Below are 17,166 nucleotides of genomic sequence, written 5' to 3' on the forward strand. Positions count from 1 at the left end.
TTGGGGGCTAAAAAAAATCTTTTTTGTGGGAAAAAAATATTTTTTATTTTCACTACTCTGCATTATAAACTTCTGTGAAGCACTTGGGCATTCAAAGTTCTCACCACATATCTAGATAAGTTCCTTGGGGGGTCTATTTTCCAAAATGGGGTCACTTGTTGGGGGTTTCTACTGTTTAGGTACATTAGGGGTCTGCAAACGCAACATAACGCCCGCAGACAATTCTATCAAAGTCTGCATTCCAAAATGGCGCTCCTTCCCTTCCGAGCTCTGCCGTGCGCCCAAACAGTGGTTTACCCCCACATATGGGGTACCAGCATACTCAGGACAAATTGGACAACAACTTTTGGGGTCCAATTTCTCTTGTTACCCTTGTGAAAATAAAAACTTGGGGGCTAAAAAATCTTTATTGTTAAAAAATATAATTTTTTTATTTTCACGACTCTGCATTATAAACTTCTGTGATGCACTTGGGCATTCAACGTTCTCACTACACATCTAGATAAGTTCCATGGGGGGTCTAGTTTCCAAAATGGGGTCACTTTTCAGGGGTTTCTACTGTTTAGGCACATCAGGGGCTCTCCAAACGCGACATGGCGTCCGATCTCAATTCCAGTCAATTTTGCATTGAAAAGTCAAATGGCGCTCCTTTGCTTCCGAGCTCAGCCATGCGCCCAAACAGTGGTTTACCCCCACATATGGGGTGTCGGCGTACTCAAGACAAATTGTACAATAGCTTCTGGGGTCCATTTTCTCCTGTTACCCTTGGTAAAATAAAAATTTGGAGGCAAAAAGATCATTTTTGTAGAAAAAATGCGATTTTTTTTTTATTTTCACGGCTCTACGTTATAAACTTCTGTGAAGCACCTGGGGGTTTAAAGTGCTCACCACACATCTAGATAAGTTCCTTAAGGGGTCTAGTTTCCAAAATGGTGTCATATGTGGGGGGTCTCTACTGTTTAGGCACATCAGCGGCTCTCCAAACGTGACATGGCGTCCGATCTCAATTCCAGCCAATTCTACATTGAAAAAGTAAAACGACACTCCTTCTCTTCCAAGCTCTGCGGTGCGCCCAAACAGTGGTTTACCTCCACATATGGGGTATCGACGTACTCAGGAGAAATTGCACAACAACTTTTGTGGTCTAATTTCTCCTCTTACCCTTGTGAAAATAAGAATTTGTGGGCGAAAAAATCATTTTTGTGAAAACAAATGCGATTTTTTATTTTCACGGCTCTACGTTATAAACTTCTGTGAAGCACTTGGGGGTTCAAAGTGCTCACCACACATCTAGATAAGTTCCTTGGGGGGTCTAGTTTCAAAAATGGTGTCACTTGTGGGGGGTTTCCACTGTTTAGGCACATTAGGGGCTCTCCAAACGCGACATGGCGTCCGATCTCAATTCCAGCCAATTCTGCATTGAAACAGTCAAACGGTGCTCCTTCACTTCCAAGCTCTGCGGTGCGCCCAAACAGTGGTTTACCTCCACATATGGGGTATCGGCGTACTCAGGAAAAATTGCACAACAAAATTTGTGGTTAAATTTCTGTTTTTACACTTGTGAAAATTAAAAAAAATGGTTCTGAAGTAAAATGTTTGCAAAAAAAAGTTAAATGTTCATTTTTTTCTTCCACATTGTTTTAGTTCCTGTGAAGTACGTAAAGGGTTAATAAACTTCTTGAATGTGGTTTTGAGCAGCTTGAGGGGTGCAGTTTTTAGAATGGTGTCACACTTGGTTATTTTCTATCATATAGACCCCTCAAAATCACTTCAAAGGTGATGTGGTCCCTAAAAAAAACATGGTGTTGTAAAAATGAGAAATTGCTGGTCAACTTTTAACCCTTATAACTCCCTAACAAAAAAAAAAAAATTGTTTCCAAAATTGTGCTGATGTAAAGTAGACATGTGAGAAATGTTATTTATTAACTATTTTTTGTGACATATCTCTCTGATTTAAGGGCATAAAAATACAAAGTTTGAAAATTGCAAAATTTTAAAAATTTTCGCCATATTTCCATTTTTTTCATAAATAATCGCAAGTAATATCGAAGAAATGTTACCACTAACTTGAAGTACAACATGTCACGAAAAAACAATCTCAGAATCAGCGGGATCCGATAAAGCGTTCCAGAGTTATAACCTCATAAAGTGACACTGGTCAGAATTGTAAAAATTGGCTCGGTCATTAAGTACCAAATTGGCTCTGTCACTAAGGGGTTAAAGGGGTCGTCTGGGACTGTGCTTAATTTGTCTCTATGGGGCCAAAACCTACAGGTAGGTAGTCGCTAACTACCTGCCCAAAGCCGATCTCTGGCCACTTAGAGCGGCCACAGATATCTTCTTCATTTCACTCTCGTCAACAAAGCAGCTCTTCCTCTTCTGCTCTGTTGACGGGGTGCTCTGCTGATGTCCTGATTGACGGCCAGCTTCCTGCAGTTAGGCAGTGGGAGAAGGGAGGCAGTTGTTAATCAACATTACATTGGTATGGACGACTCGTTAACAGATCAGAGCAGAAAAGAAGCTGCTGCTCTGTCAGCATGACAACACCGGAAACCGCAGAATTGCCATCAGGAGCGGTACCTGACTGCTCTAAGCTGGCAGAGATTGGAACTGGGCAGAACAAGCAAGTAGGTAGAAGCTACCTGCCTGTAATTTCTTAGCCCCATGGGGCAAAAATATGCAAAATCCCAGATAAACTAATATTCTTAGCAAGAAACAGGCTTCACCCTGCGCTTATTGGTATCAAAGTAAACTCTTATCTTTAATAAGACCTTGCACTAAGAGGAGCCATAGCTTTAATGTACAAATCCTCTGGACAGGTTTAAATAAAATATTTCTGCTCATATGCAAATTAGATACTTGGAGCATTGTGGGTGTGGCCAGGTGTTTCAGAGATTTTTTTTTCCCCCAGCTTTATCTGCCCCATCTGCATTATTGACAGCAATGACCTAACCAGCGACTGTGGATGGGGGAAAAAAAAAAAAAAGTTATTCAAGGACTGGCCCATGGTGCCCCGAACACCACATTTGCATATTATTATTTTTTTTATTATTATTATCTTCTAAACTTCAGCTGATTATTAAACAAAGGATATGGCTTCTTTTAACACGAAGTCCCCTACAAGGACTTGTGCTAACTTTGAAACAAACTTTACAGCTGAAATACTCTGTTAAAGCTTTTGTATTTCTCAAAAGAAGGTGTACCTTGTGTGCGTGTAACCGGAGTAGCAGGTAAATACACAGAGGATACAATCACCATTGTTACTTATAGACTACATTACATGGAAGGAAGCGCCTTGTAGCAGATTGTGTAACACTTCACACATGACACTGATGTGTTAGATTTACTTTACGGTTTATACTTATCCCAAGGGAAATATTTCAGTGATTACCAAGGTACATGTGTTATCCTTTATAGAATGATTACACAGGCCAACAAAAAACAACTTTTTTTATGTTTCTTTGATGAAAATAGGCAAATATTACTAATTTTGGGTCGAGAAACTCAAATATACCCACAGAATTGTTTAATTAGCTCTCGTTTTTTAGATACACGCCATGGAAGTATGTGCTGTAGGTAGCGATAAGAATTCATTACAAGAGTATAAATTGCACAGTACAGTACACATATTTAGTATCGCCGCGTCCGTAACGACCCAACCTATAAAACTGTCCCACTAGTTAACCCCTTCAGTAAACACCGTAAGAAAAAAAACAAAAAAACGAGGCAAAAAACAACGCTTTATTACCATACCGCCGAACAAAAAGTGGAATAACACGCGATCAAAAAGATGGATATAAATAACCATGGTACCGCTGAAAACGTCATCTTGTCCCGCAAAAAACGAGCCGCCATACAGCATCATCAGCAAAAAAATAAAAAAGTTATAGTCCTCAGAATAAAGCGATGCCAAAATAATTATTTTTTCTATAAAATAGTTTTTATCGTATAAAAGCGCCAAAACATTAAAAAATGATATAAATGAGGTATCGCTGTAATCGTACTGACCCGACGAATAAAACTGCTTTATCAATTTTACCAAACGCAGAACGGTATAAAGAAATTCATGAATAGCTGGTTTTTGGTTATTCTGCCTCACAAAAATCGGAATAAAAAGTGATAAAAAATGGTCACGTGTCCGAAAATGTTACCAATAAAAACGTCAACTCGTCCCGCAAAAAACAAGACCTCACATGACTCTGTGGACCAAAATGTGGAAAAATTATAGGTCTCAAAATGCAACGTATATAAGTGCCACGTATTTAAGTGCCACGTATAAGTGCCACGTATTTAAGTGCCACGTATAAGCAAAGTAATGATGGTAAGCAGTCTTCACAAGTGGAGTAATTGGTCTTCTTTGGTTGGCAAATGTCACATAACCACACACGTAACAAAAATTGTTAACAATATTTGCACATTTACGAGGCATTTTCAAAGTGTAAATTCTCTCCACAAAATTACTGCAACAAGAGAAAGAGACTTCAATTAGTACAAACTATGCAGACACAATGAATAAAATGGCTGACATTGGTTCAACAGGTCTGTAATCAGGTTTACCAATACACATTTGTTGAAAATTCAAAATTTCCCTATTTTCCTGCATAATAATCTTAAATGACCTGTATCTCAGCAACAAGAGCTAATAATGATTTTTAAGTAACATATTCGTTTTTAGGATGCTAAAATTATTACAAACCAGCTATTTTCATTTCAGAAACATTTTCACTGTTGGCCAGTGAATTATCCAGTCTCCAATCCTCTTCATTTGCCTTTCACTCACACACTTTAGATTCAGCCATGATCCGTGTTTTACAGACCTGTGAAACCAGTCTAACGATCTGTTTACATGGACTCGCTGGCGGCACTAAACAACCACCATTTGGCTAATATTCACCGATGGGAGGCCCTATAAAAGCTTGTGAACACAAGCAGACCACGCTAAGCGTTGCGCGCTGTAATAGATTTTTTGTAAAGAACAAAAAAAAAAAAAAAAAATCATCATTTTCGGCATTGCATCGTCCTGTGTTGGCGAGAACAATAGCAGCCTTTGCGCAGCCAATTATTGTTTTGTCAGCGCATACTTAAAGCCAGTGTAAGCAGGCGCTTATCGACCACCTCGTTGGTGGTCGATTGTTTGACACTGTGCATCATGCAATGTAGATGGACCCTTACAAACCCAGTGAATGCAGGTCACTGACCGATAATTGGTTAATAATAGAAAGAACCTGGGCACTAAAATTATAACTTGCGAATTTGGTGACTTTATTGTTGTACAATCCAAGTACATGTGACATTTCGGTCATCATGTGACCTTCATCAAAGCGATAAACGACAGTATTCAGTATACATTGCTACGTAATGTCAACATTTACAGTGAGACTAATGTATTAGGGATCTGTTAGTCACTGAGTGTGCCCAGAGAACAGAAAGGGAGGAAAAAAACACAAGGGGGAAAGACAGAAGCACATAAAAGGAAGGGGAAGCAAAAGAAAGGGGCGATATGTGGGGATAACACACAGAATTACTATTGTAAACATTGCTGGCATAACGACACGTCGTCTCAGACAATGGTAGAGATACAAACAATGGCGGTGTGCTCACAGATACATTTGGCACTGGTACGGAACACTATTGACAGCCATTTATATACACGCTATAACGGACATTAGGCTGCATAGTATATATAGAAGATTGTGCTCATAGTATACATAGTACTCTGGGTACACTGTGAGAATACATAAGTACCGTACTGTTTTCTCTTTAGAGTAATCACTAACTAAAAACATGTGCAATAACAAACAGTGAGAAGAGAGTACGACAGTGTCATGAAATGTGACAAGATATGGCAGAAAAGGTCCTTACCAGATTGCAGATGGATTGATATTAGGTCGGGCTTCGCACATGTGGGATGGCAGGTTTATCAATAAGATGTAATGGTGCGATGTCAGGATAGTGTGAAGCCTATATTAAGTACCATAGATTCCAATGTTTGCTTCTAAGCATGTGTCCCAGAAGTGGGGCGGCATCATTTCTTATACTGTGACCTGGAAGTGGGGTGGTACCATTTCTTGTACTGTGACCTGGAAGTGGGGCGGTATCATTTCCTGTACTGTGACCTGGAAGTGGGGCGGTATCATTTCCTGTACTGTGACCTGGAAGTGGGGCAGCATCAATTCTTGTACTGTGACCTGGAAGTGGGGTGGCATAATTTCCTGTACTGTGACCTGGAAGTAGGGCAGCATCAATTCTTGTACTGTGACCTGGAAGTGGGGTGGCATCATTTCCTGTACTGTGACCTGAAAGTGAGGCAGCATCAATTCTTGTACTGTGACCCGGAAGTGGGGCGGCATCACTTGTTGTACTGTGACCTGGAAGTGGGGCAGCATGTGTCCCAGAAGTGGGGCGGCATCATTTCTTATACTGTGACCTGGAAGTGGGGTGGCATCATTTCTTGTACTGTGACCCAGAAGTGGGGCGGCATCATTTCTTATACTGTGACTTGGAAGTGGGGCGGCATAATTTCTTGTACTGTGACCCAGAAGTGGGGCGGCATCATTTCTTATACTGTGACCTGGAAGTGGGGCGGCATCATTTCTTGTACTGTGACCTGGAAGTGGGGCGGTATCATTTCCTGTACTGTGACCCAGAAGCGGGGGGCATCATTTCCTGTACTGTGACCCAGAAGTCGGGGGGCATCATTTCCTGTACTGTGACCTGGAAGTGGGGCAGCATCATTTCTTGTACTGTGACCAGGAAGTGGGGTGGCATCATTTCCTGTACTGTGACCTGGAAGTGGGGCAGCATCAATTCTTGTACTGTGACCTGGAAGTGGGGTGGCATCATTTCCTGTACTGTGACCTGGAAGTGGGGCAGCATCAATTCTTGTACTGTGACCCGGAAGTGGGGCGGCATCACTTGTTGTACTGTGACCTGGAAGTGGGGCAGCATGTGTCCCAGAAGTGGGGCGGCATCATTTCTTATACTGTGACCTGGAAGTGGGGCGGCATCATTTCCTGTACTGTGACCTGGAAGTGAGGCGGCATCATTTCTTATACTGTGACCTGGAAGTGGGGTGGCATCATTTCTTATACTGTGACCTGGAAGTGGGGCGGCATCATTTCTTATACTGTGACCTGGAAGTGGGGCGGCATCATTTCTTATACTGTGACCTGGAAGTGGGGCGGCATCAATTCTTGTACTGTGACCTGGAAGTGGGGCGGCATCATTTCTTATACTGTGACCTGGAAGTGGGGCGGCATCAATTCTTGTACTGTGACCTGGAAGTGGGGCGGCATCATTTCTTATACTGTGACCTGGAAGTGGGTCAGCATCAATTCTTGTACTGTGACCTGGAAGTGCGGTGGCATCATTTCTTATACTGTGACCTGGAAGTGGGGCAGCATCAATTCTTGTACTGTGACCCGGAAGTGGGGCGGCATCACTTGTTGTACTGTGACCCGGAAGTGGGGTGGCATTATTTCTTTCACTGTGACACAAAAACGTGTCCCCATTATTTCCTGTATGATGACCAGTAAGAGGGGCAGCATCACCCCTGTATTCTGCAGCTCCCTGTGATCTCATAGTGGTCACATGATTGGGTGTGTAGTCTGAGTGTTGCAGCAGGGAAAGTGACTCAGGGGAGAGGGAATATATGTAAATGATAAGTGCTAGATTTGGGGAAAATGGGAACCTATGACTGGAGGTGGGGTACATGTAAATACTGTAGTTGAGTCTCGGGAATCCTGGGAAAAGAATTGCTGCAGAACATGTGACTGAGAGATAAGTGAATGCCGAATATGAAAGAAGAAAATATTATGGCAAGATTTGAAACTGGAGGAAGAGTAAATATAAACTGCCAAGTCCTTGGGACGCTGGGGAGGAAGAGGAAATATCAGCCAGACGTGACTGGAGGAGGAGTGAGTGTAAGATTATGTAATTAGCTGAGTACTAGGAATGCTGGAGAAATGGGAAACGAACCCATGAGGAACATAGCAGCTGTGGTTGTTACTATGGATAAGTTTGTTGTCTCCAAGGCAACAAGGTACGAAAAAAAGAAAAGTGTTAATATTTCTGCACATTTTAATAAGCAAAAAAATAACAAAACTGCTTGTTTTTATAACAACTATCTGACAATATCCATTTAAGAAAATGGCTAGAAAAAAAAATTGCCCCGAAAGTGTACAGATCTTTTTTTGGGGGACCAGCCATCAATGTGTATGAGGGCCTCCCAACTTCCAGATTGTTAGGTGAAAAAATACTTGGGGGGGGGTGTAAGACTGAATTCACACATTTTCTCTTTGCCGTACCTAAAAGAAAAAAAAAAAAAAAAAATCCAATTTTTTTTCCAGTGCACTACATTGATGTTTGGTCTGTGGGTCAGTTTTTACCATAAGTGCAGCATCCATTTTTGTAGTATGAAAAAAAAAAGTCAAAGCTTCTCCTACTAACCGCACAGTTATGAAAGCACTCGGATGACACACAGCTGTCCGTTGTTTTCACAGATCCATGCGCTTGAAAGGAAAATGGGATTAAATGGTCACGCCTCCATATTCTTTTTTTTTTTTTTTTTTTTTTCTTTTTAAATTCAGGTTCATTCTGTGATTTTTCTCTTATGATAAACACTAGTTTCATCTGTGTTTTTGACACACTGTCATCAGAATTTGGTTAGCGTCAGTTTTCACTAGCAGAGTTTTTGTCACGGTTCTATCAGTTTTTCTCAGATGAAAAACAAATAATGGAAATATCTCGTGTTTCTGCTATTAAACATGACTTTTGGATACGGGATGGACCCCACTCCTTCTTAAAACTACCATGACTACTGTAAACCTAGGTACTAAAATACACAAAACACATTCTTTTGGTTGTCAAAATGGCCACAGCTTTTATTCAAATCACAGGATTAAATAATCACAGTAGGAGTCAGGTAGAGTGCTAGTACATTGGGATTCACAAATACTGCGATATCCCCAGCTGTCTGACATACAACACCAGGACAGACAGCCATAAAGGGGCGGCACGCACTGGCTTGCCATTCAAGCAGAGCCAGTAATTTTCAGGGCACCAATTACCCTATTATCCTCACTCCTGTGCTTAACCACTGTGCCCGCCCCTGATTGATGTTACCATTACAACGTCCTTGAGGCTGGCCACCAAAGCCGTGCCTGCTCACCAACATGAGGTTTTACATCCTCTATTAGTTAAAATAAGTCCACCTTAACTTGTCTGCAACTTCCACCTGACTACTAAACCGCAAAGCCGTGACGGTTATAAATTCCAAGTCTCATTTGCCATTTTTCTTTTTTTTTTTTTTTTTTTTAATAAATCATTTTTGTAAACTTAAAAACTAGAAGTCCCTGCAAAAGCATTAATGGGACTAAACTTGGCAAACCTCCGACTCACAAAGAGTCATCCTTCAGCGCTCAGGAGAGGAAAAACCCCCTGTGGAGGAAACCTCCAGGGAACCATGGCTTAAGGATTGCCCTTCCCTTGGGCTTAGAAGGTTACCACAAATAATAACTCTTTATAGCTAATATACAATTGAACCTGGTACAAGATATACAATGACAAATTAAAAAATACAATAAAGCATCTATCATTATACAAACAATAATTAAAAAATGTTAGGACAGAAACAGGGTGGGAGGGCGGTTAATGTTTCATCCTGTCCATCCTGTGAGAGAAAGAGGGAGAGCCAGAGTTGCCTCTCCTATATAAGCCCCACCCTCCTCACAGTAATACACCAGGCATAAACATCTAAACTCCTTTCTCTTAAAGCAACAACACTCTTGTTTAAAATCTACACCACAATACAAACAAAAGCTCCTGGAGTTCTCGGTCCACCCATCCCCAAGTCATGTCCACCTCCGTCTAGTCTCCAGTGGTTTCTGTCTGATTTGTTTTTACGCACCAATTGCATTGCAGAGTCTGATCTGCCAATTGGATCAGATTGGACAAATCTCCATGCATTTGGGTGGACCAATCAGTCTGAGAAAGCAAGTGAACGTGTGAACAGTCCCACGGACAATTACCTGTATGAATGCTGCCCGTGAAAAATATGAATAGGAATTGTACAAGAAAAACTGACATCTGAATTAGACTTTAAGTCCATCTATAAAGTGGACAAACCCTGATGTGTGAATGAGCCATTGGTAAAGGGTAATTCTCATCCTTTGTTCTTGTCCCTTCCATGTTGAAGCACTCCTCCAATCAATAATGTTATCTTCTTAATATTTTGCAGTCATCATAGTATATAGGACTGTGCACTTACAATTGCTCACTTTGCCTTTCTACCCAGTTATTTATTCTCTTTTCCATTAGGTCTATAACGTCACATGATTAAAAACTGAATAGCTGAATCCTTCTAAGCTCTATGTAGAAACAGGAGGTAAATTTCCCTGTTTGAGTCATCACTGCAAAAGTCCCTGGCAGGTGGAGATGGGAGCAGCTGGGTCAGGAGGTCAACAGGGGAATCTGTCACCTCATTTTGCCGCTATTGCCTCTGCGGCCACCGCCATTAGGGGCTTATCTACAGCATTCTTTAATGCTGTAGATAAGCCCCTCCGATGTAACCTGAAAGATAAGAAAAACAAGTTAGATTATACTCACCTGGGGGGGCGGTCTGGTGCGGTTCGGTCCGATGGGCGTCGCAGGTCCGTGTCCGGTGCCTCCCATCTTCATGCGATGACGTCCTCTTCCTTGCTTCTGTTGCGGCTCCTGCACAGGTGTACTGATTTGCTCTGCTGAGGGCAGCGTAAAGTACTGCAGTGCGCAGGCGCCGGGCCTCTCTGACGTTTCCCGGCGCCTGCGCAGGGGCCGCGACAGAAGCAAGGAGGATGACAACATCGTATGAAGATGGGAGATAACAGACCCAGACCTGCGACACCCATCGGACCCGGACCACCCCTGGGTGAGTGCTGTATAATCTACCTTGTTTTTCCTATCTTTCAGGATACATCGGGGGCTTATCTACAGCATTACAGAATGCTGTAGATAAGCCCCTAATGGCGGTGGCCGCAGTTTATAGCAGCAAAATGAGATGGCAGATTCCCTTTAACTGGGTAGAAAGGCAAAATAAGCAATTGTAAGTACACAGTGCTATATGATATGATGATTGCAATATATTAAAAGGATAAAAACTTTGATGGGGAGAGTGCTTTTTTTTGTTTAAAAAAAAAAGTTTATTCCCTTCACCATATTGCGATTTTCTGATTTTATTTTTGTGCTTTCGAATTTTGCCCCCTCCTTCCCAGAGCCATAACTTTTTTATTTTTCCATCAATTTGGCCATGTGAGGGCTTATTTTTTTGTGGGACGAGTTGTACTTTTGAACAACATCGTTGGTTTTACCATGTCGTGTACTAGAAAACAGGAAAAAAATTCCAAGTGCGGTGAAATTGCAAAAAAAGTGCAATCCCACACTTGTTTTTTGCTTGGCTTTTTTGCTAGGTTCACTAAATGCTAAAACTGACCTGCCATTATGATTCTTCAGGTCGGTACGAGTTCATAGACACCTAACATGACTAGGTTATTTTTTATCTAAGGCTAGTTTCACACTAGCGTTTACTGCATTACGTCGCAAATCCGTTTTTTTGCCGAAAAAACGGATGCGTCAAAAAATTGAAAAACGGTGACAAACGTATGCCACGCATCCAGCATTTCGACGGATCCGTCGCAAATCCGCTAAACGTTTCCGTCGAAAATACTGGATGCGTTGCATACGTTGTATCCGTTTTACCATCCGTTGTATCCGTTTTTCCGACGGATCCGTTTTTAAAAGGGGAGGCTCCCAAAATTTGATTGGCTACTGGAAAATTTGAAAAACTATATAGTACTGTATTTACAGCCCATCTTTGTGGGTTTTAGTTTTGTGGCAGCGATGGAAGGTGTTCTTGGGAGGATTGCTAGTTTGGTTACCGACGTTATCTTTGAGACAAATCGCCTGGATATTATAGTGCGGGAGAAGGAGGCGGCAGCGGAAAGGCGTAGGATGCTTCTGCAGCAACGGAGACGGAGACGACTGTGGATTCATCCGATTAATGAACTACGGATGACCCGGGGTGTCCAGTCCACTCTGTACCTGGAGTTGCGGCACAATCCACACAAATTCCACAACTACGTGCGGATGAGGATTGAACATTTTGATTTTTTGCTTGCAAAACTGGAGGATGTCATCCGAAGACAGGATACAAGGATGAGGCTTGCCATCACACCGGCGGAGCGGCTGATGGTGACCCTGCGGTAAGCCTCTTTTTTTTATTTCATTGCTGATATTGAATGTTATATTACATGCTGCAGAAAATACTGCGCTGGCATATTGCGCACTATTTTCTGCAGCATGTAGTTTTGGTTTTCTTGGCGGACATTCAACTGCTTTATTTAAATGTCATTGCTGATATTGAATGTTAACAGACTGCAGAAAATACTGTGCTGAAATATTGCGTTGCATTTTCTGCAGTTTTTTTTTTTTGGGGTTTTTTTGGGTTTGATGACATGCAACTGCTTTTTTCCTGTCATTGGTCATTTTGAATGTTATATTACATGCTGCAGACAATACTGCGCTGACATATTGCGCACTATTTTCTGCAGCATGTAGTTTGTGTTTTCTTGGCGGACATTCAACTGCTTTATTTAAATGTCATTGCTCATATTGAATGTTAGATAACAGACTGCAGAAAATACTGCGCTGAAATATTGCGTTGCATTTTCTGCAGTTTTTTTTTTTTTGGGTTTTTTGGGTTTGATGACATGCAACTGCTTTTTTCCTGTCATTGGTCATTTTGAATGTTATATTACATGCTGCAGACAATACTGCGCTGACATATTGCGCACTATTTTCTGCAGCATGTAATTTGGGTTTTCTTGGCGGACATTCCACTGTTTTTTTACACCGGATTCATGCTGGTTTTATTGGGTCTCCTGTCATTTTAAAAAAAATTAACAGTGCCATATTATAAAAAATTGCACAGACAAACAATTTTTAACATTTTTTTTTTTTTTTATAAAGTTTCCTAGCTACGGGTGAATCTATGACTTCGCTCCATTATCAGTTCAGGCTGGGCATTTCAACTATCTCTGGAATAGTGAAGGACACATGTCGGGCTGTTTGGACCACTTTGCAACCAGAGTATATCCCCCAACCATCCACGGAAATCTGGTTGCGAAGTGCTGAAGAGTTTCAGCAAATTTGCAATTTCCCTAATTGTGTGGGTGCAGTTGACGGGAAACACATAAGGATTGCGAAACCGGCAGGAACAGGATCGGAGTATTATAATTATAAGAAGTATTTCTCCATCGTCCTTATGGCTATTGCAGACGCCAACTGCAGGTTCCTTGCCGTGGACATTGGAGCGTATGGACGGTCCAATGATTCGCAAGTGTTTAAAAACTCTCCGATGGGTCGTTGCCTTTATGGAGAGAGCTACGATTTCCCGCCAGCCAGACCACTGCCAGGAACAAATGACCCAGCCCTGGAATATGTCTTTGTAGGTGATGAAGCCTTTCAACTGTCGCTGCACCTACTGAAACCGTACAGTAGCCGGAACTTAAACCATACCAAGCGGGTCTTTAATTACCGGCTTACTAGAGCACGAAGAGTAGTGGAGTGTTCCTTTGGCATATTGACGGCGAAGTGGCGAGTTCTGCTGACGGCTATCAAGCTGAAAACAACAACTATAGACGAGGTAGTTAAAGCCTGTGTGGTGCTCCACAACTTTGTCCTGTCAAAGGAGCCCGTTTCTTTGGATGATGAAGAGTTGGAGACCACCTTGTGGGACTACCGCAGCAGCTCGGTTCGCTCTACAAGTTCAGTTACAAGGATGAGGGACCAGTTTGCCGATTATTTTGTCTCACCTGTCGGGCGGATCCCGTGGCAAGACATGATTGTGTAACCTGTTTCCCATGTGTAACCTGTTTCCCATGTGTTTTGGTTATGTAAAAAAAGTGTTTCTGCCCCCCCCCCCAAAAAAAAGGCCCAAAAGCGTGGTTTTCTTGCTAGTAAAACCATTATGTTATACCCTTTACATGTCTGGTGTTTGTTTTTATTAAACCTTTTTTTATTATATTACCTTAATAAATCCACACACACACAAAGAGTAGAATTGTAATCCGAATTTTATTTTAACTCTTTTTTTTTTTTTTTTTTTTTTTTGTTTTGCAAAAAAAATATATATATATTTTCCAACATTTTTATAGAAAAATTAGAACATTTTTTAGAATCTTATTTACACACTTTACAAATTTTCAAAGTGTTGGGTGGAGATATGAGAGGAGGATGTGCCGGAAGGTTGGACCACGTCGATAGGTGGGGAAACCCTACTTGTTTGGGGTGCAGTGGAAGTGGGGGTTAAACCAAGAGGCTGACCAGAGGGGGGTGGTGTTGGGGTAGGTGGAAGAGAAAAGTTCAGTAAGGAAAACATTGGGGAAGTAATTTGGTCTAGGGGCCGGGATTGTTGTGGGGACTGGGTCGGGTATTGTGACTGGGTAGGGTAGTGGGAGTGGCGTGGGGTTTGGTAATGGTGCTGGTGTGGGGATTGGAGCTGGGTTTGGTAATGCTGCTGGTGTGGGTATTGGGGCTGGGTTTGGTAATGGGGGGTATGGTGTGGAAATGGGGCCTGGTGTGGAATTGGAGTGGAGGTGTGGTGAGGTGTGTGGGTCGATTCATTAATGGCCTGCAGTGCAGCATTATGGCAGGTATTCATTACCCGCATCTGTTGCTCAAAAGAAAGCTTCTCCATGCTCATGAGCATGGATTGGAAAAAAAGGTTGGCCGGATCGGGACTTACAGCTGAATGCAGCCTATCCAAGCGACTGCTGGTTTCCTGGCTTGTTTCACTGATGCGTGATTGCACCATGTTGAAACCAGCAGTCACTTGCTCTCCCAAAATTTTGAAAGAGCCTTGGAAGGATGCATTCAGGTGTAAGAACTCAGGAGCATAGCTCCTTTCCTGACCCCTCTGGCGCTGCCGCCACGAACCTAATGGTGGTGTCGAGGTGGCAGGATCAGAGGGGTGGGGTAAAGGGAACGCTAACTGTTCAGCATCAGATGCGAGCAATGAAGCCTGCAATAATGCTCCACTGCTTGGGGCGGATGAAGTGGAGGGGACAGAGGGGTCAGAGGAGAGGACAGAGGGGTCAGAGGAGGGGACAGAGGTGTGGGGCCTACCGACGTGGCCCTCAGTGGCGGACTCAGGAGGGATCGCTTCAGAGGGCGCAGAGGAAGATGCAGGCGCCCGGTGGCTGGAGAAGGTGCTGTGAAAGAAAAAACAAAAGAAATTAATACATTGGAATGAAAAAGCCCTGACTGAAAGCAAACTAAGTAGACAGGTTAACATGGTTATAATTGGGCTGTAGAATACTTACACTCTGCTTAGCATGGTTCGCCTCAGGAAGGAGAGGGCCTGGCCATATTTATATCTGCTCCTCTTCCTTCCTGCAGAGCCACTCGGGGCCTTCATCTCATCATTGAATTCCCTCTTAAAGCGATCCCTCAGTGACCGCCACCGCTTCCTAACCTTTCCAACTGTGAAGACAAGAATCAAAAGAAAAAACAAAAAATTGGTAAATGCAATACATTACAGTCAGCTCAAAACATCACTGGAAAGTGAATACTTACCTAGTTTGCTCTGCTGCTGAGGATGAAGGCTCTCCCGCCTTGGAAACAGGGTGCGACACACTTCGTCCCAGAGCCGACGGGTGACACCGGTATCTGCATGCCTGCGGTCAGCCATGTTCCACAGCGGCTCCCGCTCACGAACCTCCTCGATGAGACAGTCTACATCAATGTCATCATCATCATCATCCTCCTCTTCTGCGGGAGCACGCTGTGAAGCCTGTGTCAAAAAAAAAAAAAAAAAAAGGAAAACAAACAAATTAGTACACTGAAATACTAAAGTACCAATAGAATCCCCCTCCCCCCCCAAAAAAAAACTCGCTGATGGCCGACCGTGGCGACGAGTCCGCCGACTCTGGGACTGTCTGGGAGAGCCTTCAGCGGCAGCAGCAGGAGCAGCAGCAGCAGCCTGAAATGAAGGAAACAAATTCTCAGTTAAGGTAGGCAGGTGTTTAGTAATCTGTTTTGTGTATGGTGCAGTGTGATGTGCGAAGCAACTGTTTCACCACTACTTACACTTGGTTCCTCCTCCACTTGCATCTCTCCACCCGTCTCGCCCCCTTCTGACAGCTCCTCATCTGATTCAGCTTCCTGTTGAAACATAATGTATGCATGTAGTTATCCATAAAAATTTAATTTAAAGAAATTTAAAAAAAAAAAAAAATTTTGTGTTAACTTACCGATACACGCTGTTGCTGTGGAGGAGGGCTGTCAGAAGAGGACATCGTTTTGTGGTCCTGGTGGGCAGCGGCTGTGTCCTGGTGGGCAGCGGCTGTGTCCTGGTGGGCAGCGGCTGTGTCCTGGTGGGCAGCGGCTGTGTCCTGGTGGTTCTGTAAGTTAAAGACACACTTGCAATCTGCTCGACACATTGAAGTAGCAGATTGGGGTCTTCAAAACTTACTTCTAGCTCTTTAGCTGTGGTCCTGGTGGGCAGCGGCTGTGTCCTGGTGGGCAGTGGCTGTGTCCTGGTGGGCAGCGGCTGTGTCCTGGTGGGCAGCGGCTGTGTCCTGGTGGTTCTGTAAGTTAAAGACACACTTGCAATCTGCTCGACACATTGAAGTAGCAGATTGGGGTCTTCAAAACTTACTTCTAGCTCTTTAGCTGTGGTCCTGGTGGGCAGCGGCTGTGTCCTGGTGGGCAGCGGCTGTGTCCTGGTGGGCAGCGGCTGTGTCCTGGTGGGCAGCGGCTGTGTCCTGGTGGTTCTGTAAGTTAAAGACACACTTGCAATCTGCTCGACACATTGAAGTAGCAGATTGGGGTCTTCAAAACTTACTTCTAGCTCTTTAGCTGTGGTCCTGGTGGGCAGCGGCTGTGTCCTGGTGGGCAGTGGCTGTGTCCTGGTGGGCAGCGGCTGTGTCCTGGTGGGCAGCGGCTGTGTCCTGGTGGTTCTGTAAGTTAAAGACACACTTGCAATCTGCTCGACACATTGAAGTAGCAGATTGGGGTCTTCAAAACTTACTTCTAGCTCTTTAGCTGTGGTCCTGGTGGGCAGCGGCTGTGTCCTGGTGGGCAGTGGCTGTGTCCTGGTGGGCAGCGGCTGTGTCCTGGTGGGCAGCGGCT

General features: G+C 43.3%; 3 protein-coding genes across 7 annotated transcripts in view; 1 reads left to right on the plus strand and 2 right to left on the minus strand.

Annotated features, from left to right (window-relative positions):
* The window catches only part of ANKRD22 (ankyrin repeat domain 22), a 91,456-nt gene extending 84,812 nt beyond the window's left edge, over nt 1–6,644 (minus strand). Inside the window, exons 1-2 of the mRNA XM_077258924.1 lie at nt 6,572–6,644; nt 5,863–6,044 (exon numbers count right to left, since the gene is read on the minus strand). Coding sequence (XP_077115039.1) covers nt 5,863–5,903 — 41 coding nt within the window. The 5' untranslated portion in view covers nt 5,904–6,044; nt 6,572–6,644. The remainder of the gene's footprint in view (nt 1–5,862; nt 6,045–6,571) is intronic.
* Nucleotides 1–17,166, plus strand: part of STAMBPL1 (STAM binding protein like 1) — a 129,273-nt gene that overhangs the window by 14,065 nt on the left and 98,042 nt on the right. The window contains exon 1 of one of the 5 annotated variants that reach the window (XM_077258918.1): nt 7,634–7,916. The exons of the other annotated variants lie outside the window; for them this stretch is intronic. The gene's annotated coding sequence lies outside the window, so the exon portion shown is untranslated. Of the gene's footprint in view, nt 1–7,633; nt 7,917–17,166 lie in introns of those variants that run through there. 5 annotated transcript variants of the gene reach the window in all.
* Nucleotides 13,930–16,627, minus strand: LOC143769886 (uncharacterized). The gene is made up of 6 exons (XM_077258915.1): nt 16,287–16,627; nt 16,123–16,197; nt 15,929–16,015; nt 15,610–15,826; nt 15,357–15,516; nt 13,930–15,245 (listed from the first exon to the last, which is right to left on the minus strand). Exons 1-6 carry the CDS (start codon nt 16,473–16,475, stop codon nt 14,228–14,230), a joined length of 1,746 nt encoding a protein of 581 aa, XP_077115030.1. The 5' UTR covers nt 16,476–16,627; the 3' UTR covers nt 13,930–14,227.

The sequence above is a fragment of the Ranitomeya variabilis genome, chromosome 4, assembly GCF_051348905.1.
Source record: "Ranitomeya variabilis isolate aRanVar5 chromosome 4, aRanVar5.hap1, whole genome shotgun sequence".
NCBI lineage: Eukaryota > Metazoa > Chordata > Amphibia > Anura > Dendrobatidae > Ranitomeya > Ranitomeya variabilis.

What these genes read in the sequence shown, in the direction of transcription:
- LOC143769886 (XM_077258915.1), bottom strand. Translation starts at nt 16,475, where the DNA reads ATGTGTCGAGCAGATTGCAAGTGTGTCTTTAACTTACAGAACCACCAG. An exon ending in CACAGCAACAGCGTGTATCG is followed by an intron (nt 16,198 to 16,286) that starts GTAAGTTAACAC and finishes ATGTTTCAACAG; the next exon opens with GAAGCTGAATCAGATGAGGA. An exon ending in CGAACCATGCTAAGCAGAGT is followed by an intron (nt 15,246 to 15,356) that starts GTAAGTATTCTA and finishes TTTCTTTCACAG; the next exon opens with CACCTTCTCCAGCCACCGGG.